Source organism: Necator americanus, chromosome III, assembly GCF_031761385.1.
Source record: "Necator americanus strain Aroian chromosome III, whole genome shotgun sequence".
NCBI lineage: Eukaryota > Metazoa > Nematoda > Chromadorea > Rhabditida > Ancylostomatidae > Necator > Necator americanus.
The window spans coordinates 39,052,326-39,068,885 of NC_087373.1; the positions used below are offsets into that span (position 1 = coordinate 39,052,326).

The 16,560-nt window shown below is 39.4% G+C and overlaps 1 protein-coding gene across 2 annotated transcripts; it reads right to left on the bottom strand.

Annotated features, from left to right (window-relative positions):
- Positions 1 to 1,299: 1,299 nt before the first annotated feature.
- On the bottom strand, positions 1,300 to 10,599 carry RB195_012337 (uncharacterized protein; the record flags this gene model as incomplete). Of its 2 annotated transcripts, XM_064194143.1 has the most annotated exons (12): positions 1,300 to 1,465; positions 1,526 to 1,615; positions 2,466 to 2,614; positions 3,614 to 3,718; positions 3,805 to 3,911; positions 3,978 to 4,170; positions 4,747 to 4,847; positions 5,019 to 5,075; positions 6,339 to 6,509; positions 7,213 to 7,306; positions 8,740 to 8,803; positions 10,514 to 10,599. In XM_064194143.1, the coding sequence occupies 12 exons, from the start codon at positions 10,597 to 10,599 to the stop codon at positions 1,300 to 1,302; spliced, it is 1,383 nt and encodes a 460-aa protein (XP_064051725.1). The 2 variants fall into 2 exon arrangements, with proteins under 2 accessions (XP_064051725.1, XP_064051726.1); XM_064194142.1 differs by lacking the exons at positions 2,466 to 2,614; positions 6,339 to 6,509; positions 8,740 to 8,803 and adding exons at positions 2,867 to 2,972; positions 9,159 to 9,240 and having other exon boundaries at positions 3,610 to 3,718.
- Between the last annotated feature and the right edge of the window lie 5,961 nt (positions 10,600 to 16,560).

Below are 16,560 nucleotides of genomic sequence, written 5' to 3' on the forward strand. Positions count from 1 at the left end.
TTCATAGCTTAAGAGTTCTAAGAGAAGAGTTGACGTACGCGTGGCAGAATAACCCCATTATTACATAGCGTGACTTAATGTTTTTATTTGTCCACTGTTGTTGCAGATAGTAGTTCCACCATTTTGTCCCTATCAATTTCGTGGTTTTGAATTCGACTGGGAAGTTTCGTGAACGCCAGTCACGTGATACCGCGCGGGGAGTCTCTCTATGTAAGGGGCTCGTTTGTACTCGCGGGTCTGCCAGTCTAACCCACTTCTACACCTCGTCGCTGGTTTCGAGGTTCGGCTTTTCGGTTGCCGCTGACATTACGGCTTTACGGCCGTTGAGTGCTATTGTGGTCTGCTTCTCTGACGTTGTCTTTGAGTAATCTCTTTGCTAAGTCATACCTTGCGGTGTGAGGAGGCGTTTGAGGGGATAGACTACTACGCTACTCAAGTCTTTCATTCTCTAGTCTTTAAAGAAGGCGATGGAGCCGAAACGTAAGCCAGAATAAAGATCATGTAAGAATCTTGGTCCTACTCAAACAAAAAAGTGCACGATTCAACCCTACAGTGCCAATATTTAAAGAATGTCGAACATGGGACTTGGAAATTGTTAGTCTGATATCAATTCACGTCGGGGGAATGAAGGGTTCGTTAGTGCTTTAGCGGTGTCAGACCATGTACCGCATGAATGTATCACCGAATTTGTTTAATTTTGTGACTGCTACTCATCTGCCGCACCACACGCTGTTTTGCCGCTCGACCCACTCTTTCATCAACTTGACCGAAGGTCCGCTGTACTCGTATGGCCGAAGAGGCGCGGTGGCCATCTTAACTACACTCAAAGTTCACTCATCGCTTAAAGACATCATCCCGCGAATCTGAGGTGATACGGATTTCAGGTGGAGTATTCTTATAAGGATAGTAGATTATGGAGAGGAGGTGATTCTGTCCATTTCTTCCTAATTGCCGTAAAAAAACGGTCCGGAAGGTGCGGCGCGTGCACGAGGGTGGCGCGCTCCAATCGAACTCGTTGTAGGAAATAGCGCACCGGAGCGCTCTAAGCCGTATCTTCGCGACCGTTTTTTACGGCAATTAGGAAGAAATGGACGGAATCACCCTTCTCTCCATAATCTACGATCCCGTGTGCAAATATTCCACCTGAAATCCGTACCACCTCAGAATCGTGGGGTGATGCCTTTAAGCGAATGCTAACAAGTAGTGTGTACGAAAATATGCTATATACAGACGGAATTTCATAAAATTCGCGAAAATTTCAATTTTTACACAATTTTTGTACACGATCCAATTTAAGAGTTAGACGAAGAACTGAGCGATGAGGTTGACTACTCCAAAAATAGAAATAATAGTGTGCACAATTGCAGAAGGGATTGTCAGTTGACCCTCCAGGTAACGTTTTCTCATGTAGATAAGACATGGCAACGCATACACGTACATCAAACCCGAAAACGCTCCGAAATATCTGCAAATACGAAAGAATACGAAGGTAATAAGAATATTTCGAGAATCTTAAGTTGCATACCGTATAATACTTCCAATATTGGGGAAAAATATAGCAGTTAATACACCAGCGCATACTATTGTCCCGTTCAGAAGCAATACAAGTAACAAGCTGAAAATTTCACGTTCTTTGGATTTCTAACGAATTCAAATGTTACCTTCTCTATATTTGAATCTGAATTTCAATAATTGGTAACGATATTTCTCTCCTTTTTTCTCTTTCTAGAATTTTATCTGATAAGAGGAAATCCTCTATCAATACATGAAGTGCTAAATGGGATTGCAAAAGAATGTCGTTCTTAAATTCATAAATTCAGAAATTTGTAAAAAGAACAGTGAAAATACAGTAACTCGGTTTTGAACGGGTACGAGTAACGATCGAGCATCATGAAAGCTGAAAAGTGCTCATGCGAACGCGTCCCTTTGCCTTGAGAACCTATTTAAAGGCAGAATATCATGAAATTGAGGTTTTTGGGATCTTTCCAGAAGTAGATAGAGGTGTAGTTTATGAGGATGTTCACGAAAACGCTCAATTTCACTTAGTTACCTGGAAAAAACAGTGTGGGAAACGGTCTTGTCGATCAAATCTTCCTACGAGGGACCTGATAACGTGTCACGTCTGCGGGCGAGTGAACGACAGAGACAGTGTGAGTCTATATGAATTGTCTGCCTTCTAGGAGAATTCAATGCGACAAGACCGTTTCGCGCACCTTTTTCCGGATTACAACGGCAAATTGGGCGCTGTAGCGCTCATACTCCTGAACTACACCCTATCTCTATGTAGTTTTCGGGGAAGGACCCCTCAGTTTCGTGACATGCTGCCTTTAGGGACATGACAGCGAATTTTTGTGAATTTTTGTGATTCGCGTTTACGGTTGCGCAGCCGTTTTAGCAACAAAAAAAAAAGATCCCTTAACTCTTACAATTGATGGAATTCAAAATTAACGCAAAAAGCCACTCACCCTGGCCACGGAGTTTTAAAAATGGCACAAAATACTTGCGATCGAATAAAAAATAAAATTAACGGCAATATTGTAATTAACTGGAAAAGAATCATACATCGAGCCACTGCACTGTATGGATAATCCGCACGGAAGCTATTTAATAAATTCTGAAAGTATTATTTAGGTAAATCAATCCTAGGTTAAATGCACTGAAGCACTGGGTTGAAGAATAATTCGTGCCCTTCATTTTTGAAACCAAAAAATTTAGTTAAGAAATAAAACATATTTTGAAGCCTGGGCACACCATTTGATAGAAAGAAGATCTCTTTCTTTTAGTTTTTCGCTTTTATCGATTTTTTTCTTCTTAGATCACAAAAATATCGCATCATGTGGACAAAACGGAACATTTTCGATCCCACTTCGTCATGTCTTTTGCATTTAATCGAGCGGCGCCGCTGACGAGAAGAAATAATACATATTTGAAAATACCGCCCATTATTTGCCTTCGAGTTCCGAAATTTCGACCTTAAATAAATAGAAATTCGACCTCAAAGATGGATATGGACATATCGATTGAACGGATGTGGCGGATTGAGAAACAAAATCACCCCTCCAATTTTTTTTAACTAAAAATACTCGACAAAGATAAATAAACTGATTTGACTTGAGTTAATAAATAAATATGTACATAAATAAAACAAAATTTAAACAATTAAAAAAATATAATTATATGAAATAGCATGATACTAGTGCAAGTTAATGGATTGCCTGCTATTCGTTGTTGTTCCTTCAATCGTTCTCAACGTATTCTACCTATCTTCATTTTTTTAATCCCTGATATTGTTTCTCATCGCTTTCCCTTGCTTTTTTGTTCTTCTTGAGTTTCATTGTTTATTCTATGCCCTCCATACAGGGCAACAATCTCATAATGCGGAAAAAACAAGTGTCAAAAATCCTCCGTCGTTTTGTTCACTTCTATTATATTGACATTAAAAAGCAAGAGCCAATAAAATTTAGAAAGAGTAGAAATTACGGCTACCTCATAGATTGAGAAATTTTCTATCGGTTTGTGGATAATATTTTGCCAATAGAACTTTCATTTCCTTGTGGATTTCCCAAGAAAGAAAACGGGCACGAATTACTCCTCATCCTAACAGCTTACGTACATCAGGGATGCATGTTCTTTCCAGCGGATATGCTGAATAGAAGGTAAATCCAACAAAAATGTAGCTGAAAGCAACTAGAGCATAACCAAAAGAAAGATCTCTTGTCTGAAATGAAGTTTTAAATTCATTCTTAAAAAATTAAAATTAAATAATAAAATTTTTCTGAATTCAAAAACTCATGTGTAACTCACGTTATTCTCCGGATTCCTTTGGCTTCGTAAAATCGTAATTATAGCATTATGTATGAAATATGACATTGTCAACATCCCTGTTAATGCTGGGAAATTCCAACTGAATTCTGGAAAAATTCACAATCAACTACGTTTCCCCCGCAAAATCTCTTTGTTACGAAGAAAAAACTCACTTTCTACATAATGTGGCGATGAACTATTTGTGAAATCCCAGGAAATACCACATTTTTGCAATCGTACTCCATTAAAAATCAACAGATACATAACAGATATAGTTCCAAACATGTTGAATTTCGTGAAAAACGTTGGAGACTTGAAGTTTAACAGTGGAAAAGTGAGTACAGCAAGTAAAATTGGTACAGTAAGCTGTAAAAAAAAATTTCAAAAGTCAACATCTGAAACAGACATTGCACGGATTTTGTGCTAGAATCCCTCTAAAGGAGAAATTGAAAAACAACATTGACACAGCGCCCGGACCTGTCCACCAAAAAATAATGTAAGGGCTGTAGATTACAATTGTAAGCGTATTTACATTCTATTCCCCTTCATCCTCCTGAAAACAGCGTGGGAAACTGCCTTTCTGTACGAGTTTTCCTACGATGCACCTTATGGCGCCACTTTTGCGCAGGCGTCGGTTTTGCAGCATCCCATTAAATAGGTTTACGTGGACAGAGCGTTGAGGAAGCTATCGTCTAAATTATCGTCGGCTCGGTTAGAGATGCGAAGCAGGGAGTGTGCACGGGTGGCGTGTCATGAGGTGCCTCGTAGGGAAATTCGTGCAGGAAGGTCGTTTCCCTCCTCCTTTTTTAGGACGATTACGCAGAATCGAGCGTGTCTAATTGTCTTCTCTACATTTATTTCGGGTTAAACCAGTGTTAGGTGCTAAATGTCCTTGAAAAGTTGAAATAGAAAAAAATAGAAAGTAATTGAACATTGACTAACCCTTAGTTGCCATATCTCGTCAAATGTGAGACCGAAGACAATTTCTTGGCGAGTAGTGTTCGAGGATGACGACGTCAGGCTACTGTCCATCCCACAGTGAACTGAAATTGATTTCATATGTAGATGTGAGTTCATTGGAAACAAATTACCCACTCTTACTATGAAATGTCTGTAAAACTAGAGCATTCAATCAATGATTTCAACTAGACTGGGCCTAGATAGTGGTCCAGATCGACCTTCTAAAAAAAGAAAATTAAAAGAAAATCACTCACTATCACAAACTCCTTCATCGTCATCCGTTAGAGTATTGTTAGAAGGATTTATTAACCCTTAAACAAGATTAGTAATTTTTTTTAACATTTATGCATGTAACGATCGATATTTCATTCAATTTGCTTATGGATTAAAGTAAAATATTGAATAACAAAGACGTTGTTCACCTCATCATTTAAATATTACGATGTTTCACGGTTTTTCATTACTAAGTTCTTCCGTAAATCCAGGAAAGAAGGATCAAAATACTATTATTTCTTTCCTGCAGAGTGCTGCCGGCAAGGTCTACCGAACTAAAACTACTACTACATAGTGCTTTTGAATTTGAGTCTGAATTGAAATAAACTTAATGTCGTTTACAGTCGTAAGTACAATATGTTAGAAGGGTTCTGTATTTAGGGTTACAATTGCCCGTAGGTGAAAGTATGCCGGGCAGCATGCAGTACGGCATGCCTGGCACCAACGACATTTTTGCTTATTACGAATAATGGAGTCCAGCACTGTAACGTCGGATTTTTTCTTTCATCCTGGTTCAGAGCTGCACCATAAAGAGAAATCGTGCACGTCAACATGCGACTGGAAAAAATATTGGATGAATTTTAGTAATATGAGTAAACATACACAACAAATCTTGCCCGATTCACACGGCATCGTATTGCACGACTTTTCGTTTTTGTGAATAGCAAGCATATACTCTGTCGAATATTATCAACTTCGAAATGTGGCGCAGTCGGTAAAAGGTTTCGCAGTGAAGGCACGATCGATCCGCGGTTCGAAACCGCGCTAGTGCCAACCAAGTCTTCCATCTCTTCGAGGTCGATGAATTGGTACCATACCCGGTTGAGAGGATAAAAACACTGACTTGATCATCGGCTGGACTCCGTTAGTCATTGTAAACCCGCCCTCGCTTTCATAAACCCTCAAATGAAGTCTGAGTTAAAGTCGAACGCGTAGGTGCATCCCTATAGGGATTGATCAGCGCCGTGGACTTCATCCTTTACCTTTTATCCACACTTAATACTCATGAACTGTGCAGAACCCCAAAGAGATTTATGCGTTTCATCACTTATCAATTTAATTTTCAAAAAAAGTCATCTGAATTCGCTTCGAGTCTCTTACACGTTATCTACAGTTTCTGCTACTGTAGATCTTCACTTCAGTGAAGTCATTTGAAAACATCTTACTTCAATACCGTTATCCATTTTATTTGACTTTTATTCCAAGTAGAGAGTATTTCTTAAGGTTTTTTTCAGTCTAAACGATTAATATAATTTTCTTTTTACTTGGTTCATATATATTTACAACTTAAAAATACTCACCGTAAAGAAGTGTACCACTAAAATACAGGAAATTCGACATAAGAACCCAGTATGCTAGGACAGCTCCAATTAAAATAGTGATCGAGAACACAAGCGCAATCATTTCTCCAATTTTTCCGAGAAACACACGACAAATATCCGCGAACTCCAACACTATCGAGTCCGTTTTCTCTATGAAATAAATACATATACAATATATTTTGATTGTCTTCTACCAAAACATGTTGTGCTAAAGACAGCATCTCGTGAAGTTCAAGACGTTGAGACGTCCATCCACGAAAAGACGGTTATGGATGTAGATCAGAAGTATAAGCGTGATCACACTCAATTCCCTCTAATCGTCCTTAAAAGCGGCGTGAGAAAATGCCTTGTCGACCACATCCTCCTACGATGCACCTCGTAACGCTCAGATGCGCACGCGCTTGTGATCGCATATATGTCACGTTTCTAGCTGCCTCGTAGGAGAATTCGCCTGACAAAGCCGTTTTCCGCGCCGTTTTTCAGAATAATTGGAGGCGATTGAAAGCGATCGCACTCATGATTACTCGTGATCTACACCCTTAAATCTACTTTTTTGTGGGTCCCAACATCGTCAGCTTTGGGGTATACTGCCTTTAATCATGAAAATTTACGAAAACAAAGATTTCTTGAATTGGAGCCAGAAGCCACTCAGAAAAGATTATCTTTAGGCTCTACGGTTGGCATGGCCCTATTTGTTTCTTACCCATCCTGGTGGAATATGGATGGATCAGTGCATAAATAGTATACTCACAACAATTCCATAGTAGAACAATCCGCCGTTTGCGCTGTTTTTGACGAGGAAACCGATAGCTTTGACCTGCAATTGCGAAAGGATGTTTTAATCGAAACTCACCCATGCCAACTGGACTTTGAATGACAAGATAGGCTGTGTAGAAGCAAAGGAATGCCATAGCCAACATAATAGCTAGACCGAGCACAAGACCAGCCTGAAAAATCCCGTGTACTGATACTTCTTAAGGATATGATCTAGAGCCACCTTGGGAATGCTTGAGTTTTTGAAATCTAAAATAATGCTTTTCACGTTTCACCGGATTCTACTGTACATCACGTGCGGTCGACCACCAATGCCACCGAAGTTAAAGGCATCACCCCACGAATCTGAGGTGGTGCAGATTTCAGGTGGAGTATTCTTATAAGGGATAGTAGATTATGGAGAGGAGGGTGATTCCGTCCATTTCTTCCTAATTGCCGTAAAAAAAGGCCCGGAAGATGCGGCGGAGCACAAGGCTGGCGCGCTCCAGTTGAACTCCTTGCAGAAAATGGTGCGCCAGAACGCTCGAAGCCGTATCTTCCGGGCCATTTTTTACGGCAATTAGGAAGAAATGGACGCAATCACTCTCCTCCCCATAATCTACTATGCCGTATACGAATGCTCCACCTGAAATTCGTACCACCTCAGATTCGTGGAGTGATGCCTTTAAGCTGGAAATCTAGCCATCTTCACTATCTACCCAACCGCTCTCCTTAATATCGTGATCAGAGACTTGGGCGGCACCGTCTACTGTGGAGAAGCTTGACTGCATGCTTGGGAAGCTGCTTAGATGACTGTTTGACCAATTTTGGCCACTGTTATGGCATAGCTTTGAAATTTAGCTCAAAGATGATATAGTTTATCGGCAGATGACACGAGGAAAACACCAGCGTGCTGTCTTGCTCTCCAAAGAGCCCGCAGAAAAGAGGATCGTCTCCACTCTTTCGATCCTCGTCCAAATTGCCTTGCGAATGCCTCCAAGTCGAAATTGGAAAGACCACCTGAACGTAAAAGAAAGTTCTGGACGGAGATGGTGAAAGGAGATCTGAAGACATTTGTCAGGGAGCTCAGACGAGGATTCGTCACAATTTCGTCGATTATGGAATAGCGATAGGTGGGTAGGCTCTATGGGAGCCTAGGATCGAAGAGGATTGGCTCAGATTTGCTTCAGGACGGCATCTCTCGGTGAAGATGCGAATAATAGTTTTCTTACACTATAATTCCCTCCGTTTTAGTCGAAGTAAGTCAAAGAGGATCTCGTTCTCGGATCGTGAGTTACAAATAAGAACATGAGAAAGAAACATTAAACACTTCTGTTAGTTTCCTAAAATTCAGTAATATCTACCAACGTAGACTTAATTAACACAACTAGTCAACATTCTGCAACGTTCTTTTTCATCTCTTTCAGAATTTCTTCTACCTCTTTTTGAAATTCCCTCCGCAGCTTATAAAGATAAGCGCAAGGTGTTGTGACTGCACATAATCTGTTCGAATTACACTTTTTACACCTTTTTTACAATTTAATTCTAGCAGAAACCTGTTCTATCTGTTCCTATCTTAATGATACTGTAAAATCTTCAAAGTCGTAAGACGACAGTATAAGCTCACCTGATAAAGGGCCCACGGCATACTCAACAATGAAACTCCCATCATTGTGTTCCATAGCGAGAAGCTGGAATAAATGAATGGGAGATTGCGAGACTGTTTTTTTAAACATCCCATTTGTTAAGAAGAAAAATAAGTAAGGTTTGTACATCAAATATTTGACATCTTTGAAAACTGGTGGATTTCAGGCCTGACGCTTTTTAAATGACCTTCAAAAAGCCAAAAAAAGCAAATACGTAACTTTCTTCGATTTTTCTTCAAAATTTGTTTAATCTTTTTCTTATTATTAGATCTCTTATTTCTAAAAAAAAAAAAGGTAGCGCGTTCAGCCAGCCATTGAGAGCCGCTACTGTGAGACTATGCATCATAATACGCTGCTCTTTATAGACATTGTGGACAGCGTAGGACCACTGCGATAATACCGTGTCAATGACAATCGTCGCTGCAGGACCAGCAATCCCTCCAGCATCCTTGTAATCGTGTGCGATTGCGAAACGATGGATGCTGTAACGAATGTTTTAGAGGCAGCATACCACGAATCTGGTGGTGGGGTGGTACGGACTTCAGGTATACGGGGTCGTGGATTATGGAGACCGAGGTGGTTCTATTGCAGCGCACCACCCTTGCACGCGTAGCGTTCCTTACTGCCTATCAGGGCAGCCCAAATTCATTTTCAACTAATCGCAGGGCGGAGGCGGCGCAAGGGCGTCGTACAGAATAGCATTTAGGGGCCGGCTACTTACAGTGATTCCGGGAGAGATGAGCGGAACCACCCCGGTCTCCATAATCTACTACCACGTGTACGGATGCTCCACCTGAAATCCGTACCACCTCAGATTCGTGGTGTGCTGCCTTTAAGCCATTATTCATTTAACGGTGTCGTGTTGTTGTTGATTTGATTGTTGTTGTTGTTGATGCTATATTGATATTTAAAGAGTACAGATGGTGATGCGTATACCTATATGTATATTTCATTAAAAGAATGTGACGAGGAAGGAGAACTGGAATGAATGAACTGGAATTAATGTCTCAGATAGGTGTGAGATAACCAAAAGAGGAGGACTACACCACAAATTTTGGTCTAGGAGACAGATCTCTTAAATTGTATTGTTCAGGGTCTCCCTCACTTTCGATCCCAATCTTGCTACCTTCGACTCTAAAACACAATCATACTCTACGTTTATGTAAAACAAGTGCTGTTCGTGAAGGATCGAGGGTGAAGTGAACATCGTTGGTGAACCTGCACGTTCTACTTCAATTCAGAATCGTTCGAGGTTTTGAGTGCGCGTCCAGCTTGTGCAACGATTTGAGCGGCACAGCCTATACATTGAGTGATTGGCTTTCTTCCGAACCACCAACCGTGTAATCACAGCTGAACCTCTCTCCCACTGCGTTACACTCGCCCTTTCTAATGTCGGTTCTTGGATATAAAGGATAAAGGATAATGTGTCTGGTGGTAATCAATCCGCTATGGAGGCGCCGTCACGTTCTACTTCAATTCAGAATCGTTTGAGGTTTACGAACTGGCCCCTACAATGACTTGCGGTGGCTAGCCGATGTGTGATGCCGATGTCAAGTCAGTGTTTTTATCCTCCCAGACATGTCTGGTTTCAATTTAAGGCCCCGGAGAGATGAAATGCATGGTTGGAACTAGGGCGGATTCGAACCTCCGATCGATCATGTAGGGAAGCGGAACCTCTTATCGACTGCGCTACACTCCCCCTATTCTTGGATATGAAAAGATTAATATCAAATCTACTACTGTTGAAAGCCTTACATCGTGACTATGCTGCTCTGTGAATTCCGTTCCGATTTCTCGGAATTTTCGGGCTTCGGTCCCGAATTCTCGATGTTTTCGGACATTTTGTGTAGTACTCAAGCTCTGCAATTTTCGATGAGAAAAAAAAAGTTGGAAATAAAGAAAAACGTGGTACAAACGAAAGAGAAATAAACAGAAAGAATATCTTTCGAAAGAAATAACGTTTACATTGAGCGTCAATTATCACGTCTGCAGTGATTATCACCTAATGTCACACTGTTATAACCAGCTCGTTCGTATGTTTTTAGTACTGGTTCCTTGAAACAAGCGCGCATGTCCTATGAATTCTGGCCGTCTTATCAGCCTTATCTGTGGACGAAGATACGTGTACGTCCCATAATGTCCGTAAAGCACGAGAAAAGCAGGTGATATAGAAAATGCATCACGTCTTATCACTTCAATAAACAAAAAATGTTGGCAGAAAGTCGAAGTATCAAAAATAAATGTGCGTGTATAGGACGCCAAAGTTGCTTACTGTGCATTCCATGGCGATGGTTTTCGAATTTGTGATTATTTCCGCAAAGTACAACGAATTTGCACGAAAATGTTTACGCGTTCCAGTTCGTGCAATGCTGTTCATCCGTACATGTTCAGAGAACGCCGAATTCCATTGCGCATTAAAAATCCCGCCTTTTGTACAATATATTAGTAAAGGCGAGTGAAACTCAGTTTCTAAATTTTTCTGAGCGAAAACATTTCGAGGGATCCACTACTTCCGATATTTCTTACACGCTCTTCTGCTCATAGGTGCGATAGAGAGGAGATGGACCCCTTTTAGCGAAAAAAAAAAAAGGTCTAACTCATAGGGTGCAGCCGAAGTATTGAAAATCGCCGTCCAAAAGTGAAGGGAGACCTCTCGCCAACCGCACCAATAGTGAAGAGGACGGAGCACCGGCTCCGACTATCGGATCTATGCTTCTACCTCTCACAAAATAAAATCTACAAAAGTTTTCTTCCTGACTACTTGATCTGGCTATCTGATAGCAATCCCATTTTGCACTGTAAAGATCTTCGCATTAGCCATGATTGTTGTGTATTTGCCATTTGACATGAATTTTCTAGCCGTTTCATCTCCTGCATATCCATAGCGGGATACTATGGATTATGGATTTTCTTGAGAATGAATTTTAATAAGGAACACATATTTGGAATCAGCTGGATGAGAGGCGGATCCGACACTTTCTTTTTTGGCTCCACAATTGTTATCATTTAAGTAAGTCAGAAAAGGCGTTGAACGACGGTGACAGGAAAAACTTTTGCTACAAAAAACTCATCATTATGGAGAGCTCAGGTGATTAGAGTCCAAAAAATTCGTTAATGGATGACGATTCCGAAGGAAAAACGACAGCAAACGATGTGGAGGCTGGTACTTTGAGTGGAGACGATCTGTCTTAGTGTTATCTCGCTAATTTTACTTATATATTCTTTTATCTGTAATCATATGTATCCAAATACTCTTTTTATGGGAATGCTATAGCGATAAGCTGGTAGATTATAAAGCTTGCGGAAGTGACAATTAGCCGACAGATTCATGTCTTTGTGTATGCAGGCACTACACAACGCGCTACCGCTTCCGACATGCGTAATATTATTATTCGTCTGATTTTGATTTCTACGTCTTCCAGATTCCCAATTGTTTCTTGTTCACGTTTCCTTTGACATGGTTTGTTATACTTTCTGTCCTTGCTGAGATAATAAATCAAACCCGCAACGACATCAAAAAGGCACTCGAGCAATTCTTCAAGGAACAGTCCCCAGCGTTCTGGAGCAAAGCCACCTACGATCTGCCTAAACATTGGCAAAAGACCATCGATGCTAATGGGGCATACTTTCTTACAGTTATCGTTTGAAAGTTGCAAAATAAATAAAAATATTGTCACTTTGTCCGAGATCTTTCGACTCAACCTAATAGTTCGACCACTTGATTAGGAAGAAACTTCAGATAGTGAATGACTTGCTTGCAAGCTTACACGTTTGTTTTAACATGTTCTTAGTTGTCTCGGAGCCCTTAGGGAGATGTCGTTGTCGTAACAGCATTAAAGTGTACATCAAAGTTCTCCTCCAGAGCATCCAGAAGTTTCTCTTACACGTTTGTTATAACATGTTTTTACTTGTATGGGAAATATCAGGTAAGAACGTTAAAGTACATGTCAAACTCTTCTTCCAGAGCATCCAATGGTTTGCTTACACGTTTGTTACAACATGTTCTTACATGTTTGGGAGATATGAGGTAAGTACGTTAACGTATACATCAAGCTTCCGTTCGAGACCATCCAATGGTCCGCATGTTCATGCTCATGCGAGAATGGAAGGATGACAGAAGGTAGAACAAAAAATGTCAAAGAAAACGTGAAAAGAAAGAAAAACGAGGATCTTGTGGTATCGCACGTAATCGTATGCATCATCAAAGAATATAAAGAAAATGTGGAAAAAACGAAACCACAAAAAAAAGCGCCTGTGAAAACGTACACAACGAGCATTTAAGTGATAAACAAATGCATATAAATCGAAAAAATCACAAGAGATAAAACTTACCTGACAAGTACGAGAAGATTCGAACGACGATGAGATCAAAATCAGTCAATACTGCTTTGAATGTTGTAAAAGGTTACGCGACGTGTGTAGCACGCACACATAACAACATATATGACGCCTGATTGGGACCTTTGCGAAATTTATAATTTGTTTTCCGAGTATTTTGTAATTTTTTAATTTTTAAAATTATAACTATAATAACTGAAATTTTTAACTTTTTCTAGAGAAAATAGAGACGAATAATCCACACTTATCATAGTCAGTGACGAAAAATTGTGTTAGATATTTTACAATTTTGAAAAATTGGAAATCAATCATTTCTCGTGAATCAAAAGTTGGCCCAAAAAATACATATATTATCTACTAATTATAAAATATCTATTAATTAATATTACCTAACTATTGATAACGAGATAGAAATTTAAAAAAATAGATAGAAAATATAAACATAAAATAAATATAGAATATATAGAAAAAAATAGAAAATATTGAAATATAAAATGAAATATTAATATTAAAAAATAAAATAAATGAAATATTAATATGCGAAGCCTCCCACGCAGTCGGTTGGGAGGTTCAGCTGTGAGTGCACGCACGATCGATCGATGGTTCGAGACCGTTCTAGAGCCAACCAAGTCTTTCATTCAATAAATTGGTACCAGACTTGTCTGGGATTAAGAAAATACTGACTTGATACATTGGCTGGTCTCCTCAGGCTGGACACGAGTTCGTTAACCTCAGGCGATTCTGAGTTGAAGTCGAACGCGTGGGTGCACTTCCATACGAATTTATTAGGTTAATTTTTTTTTGTTTTTTAATGGTTACTTCATATTTAGCCCGAGATCCATTCTGAAAACTTCATTTCACGTTTCTGTGCCGTGTGCTTTGGCATTTGTTGTGATTTTCGAAGCCGAATCGTTGGGTTCAGATTTTTCCTCCAGGAAAAATCGCGAGGTCATGAAGCATTTAACTTCTTGCTCGAGGTCTTGAACGACAGGATCTATGTGTCTGATCGATTTTTGTGTCGAGCTAACTTTTTTTTCTTGTAGAACTATACAAAGATTTGCATAATGCTATGATGATTATGGTAGCTACGGTGCTCCATCCTGAAACATCCTTAAGGCTCCCCGCTGTCTTTACTGTGGAATTTTTCAAGATTTCTCAAGTTTTACATCAGGAAAACCGGGAATAATCAGTCCATTCATCCTGACGACTACATAAAAGTCGAGGAAATCATTTCGCACTACTAATCACATTTTTTCATCCTTTTACATTTTTTGCACTTCCATTGCAGCGTTTCTGAAAATGTTCTCTTCGTATCAGTTCAACCTAGGTATCCCTTCACGTTCTACAATTTTCTCATATTTTTCTGTGATCCTTGGCTGTTGTAAAAGAAACTGTTTATTGTTATTCTACTCCGGAAACCATGCTACAAAATACCATTTACTTATTGGATCACATTTGAGCCGTATCGATTTTTTAGGACCAAAAAAGCAAGTTTTTTTTAGTAAGGACCAAAAAACTTATGTATTCTGCATTGGAATATTTTAATTGAACGACGGAAAGGGAAAAATTGCAAATCACGAGTGTTTTTGGAATTTTTGAGGCGAGAAAAACGGGCATATTGTTCCGGTCGCACGTTCACGTGCGCCGTTGCAGTCACGTACGCAAATCAAGGAATACTTCGTAGAACTGGAGCTGCAAACACGAACCACATATCTTTTCTTTTTTTTTTCTCTCGTTTTCTAATGATTGAAAGACATTCCCGAGCAAGTTTTTTCCTAAGAAAGGTGATGTAATCAGTAAAAGTGACTCACACATAAATGATGTGTTTGCTATCTGAGGAAAATATCAATGGCAATAAAATAATTAAATAAAACATGCATACTTTTTGGCTTTCTTAGCAAGAGAAGCGCTGGAAGAGGTTTGCGTGCGTTGTTGAAAATACAAAAGTGGATGTGAGTTCCAGAAAAAGACTTATACTGGGAAAAATATAAGTTCATTGAAATAATGAACAATAAAAAAATGTTTAGTAAGTGGAATTAACTTTTTTTCTGGAAAAAGGTACCAAGAAAATTAAAGGAACACCTATCTCGACAAAGCAGACGTTAGATTATCCTCTTAATTTCAAATTTATTTTAATTTTTCAATTTCTTAGATTTAATTTCCAAAAAAAAATAATTATAATCCAAATATTCTTGCAATGAACTACATAAAATTCTCCCACTTTGCGACATCTTTTGCATCAAATCTGAATGTGAACTGAACTCAAAGCAAAGCAATCGCATTCCTGAAATCATGTGCACTGAGCAGAAAGTCAAGAAAATGAGAGCAAAAAACTACTCTGATAACTACGTTTTTTTCTTCTTATCAGCACACGTGAAAAAAAAACCTCTTTGGACCTCATGCGTTGAGTGTTTGCAATAAAACTGCAGCAAAAGCACTTAAAGTGCATTCACTTATGGTCGCGCTGAGTTCTATGGTAAAACCATGTGATGTGATGTGAAGTGATGTGTTTGTTCTCTGAGAAAAATATCAATAGCGATGTGGAATGTGAATTTTATTTCCTATTATTCGTTTTTTTAATTTTCTAATTTTATTTCCTATTATTAATTAATATAAATAAATAATAGATGGGGTGGGTGCAAGTGTAGCGATTAGAGGTTCCGCTTCCTGCACGATCGATCGGAGGTTCGAATCCGCTCTAGTGCTCACCAAGCCTTTCATCCTTCCGGGGTCGATAAATTGGTACCAGACTTGTCCGGGAGGATAAAAACACTGACTTGACACATCGGCTAGCCACCGCAAGTCACTGTATAGGCCAGTTACACGTTCGTAAACCTCAAACGATTCTGATTTGAAGTAGATGTGGGGGCGCATCCCAAGCGGATTGATTAACGCCGGAAACTTTATCCTTTTACATTATTATTAATTAATAAAATCAGCCATAGCTGCTATGAATTGATTAGAAGTAGATCGTCTTATCGTGTGCTCAATCGGGTACGTTCTGAGAGAATGAATAAAGATGGGTGTGGCGCAGTTGGTTAGAGGTTCTGTTGCGACTGAACGGTCGATGGTTCAAAACCGCCCCAAAGCACCAGAGCTAAGCAAATCTTTCGTTCTTCTTATGTCGATAAATTGGCATCAGACTTGTCTGAGAGTATAAAAACACTAACGGCTTTTTTCTGTAAGTCATCGTATAGGATACTTAAAGTGACTTTTCATTATCCTACAGAAATTTACGACCATAAATTACGTATTACGTTCCAAATTAATTTGAAACATTTATATTCGTGCGAAATGTATATGTACAACAAATACAAATATAAACCAGAGATCATTAACCGGCATTAGGGCACTCGCAGGCACTTCGAGAGCGAATTATGTTTTTTTTACAGCAAGGAAAAGAAAAAAAGTTCCACCCGTCAGCAAACACCATTGGATCACACGTTCGTCGGGAGATCAACTCA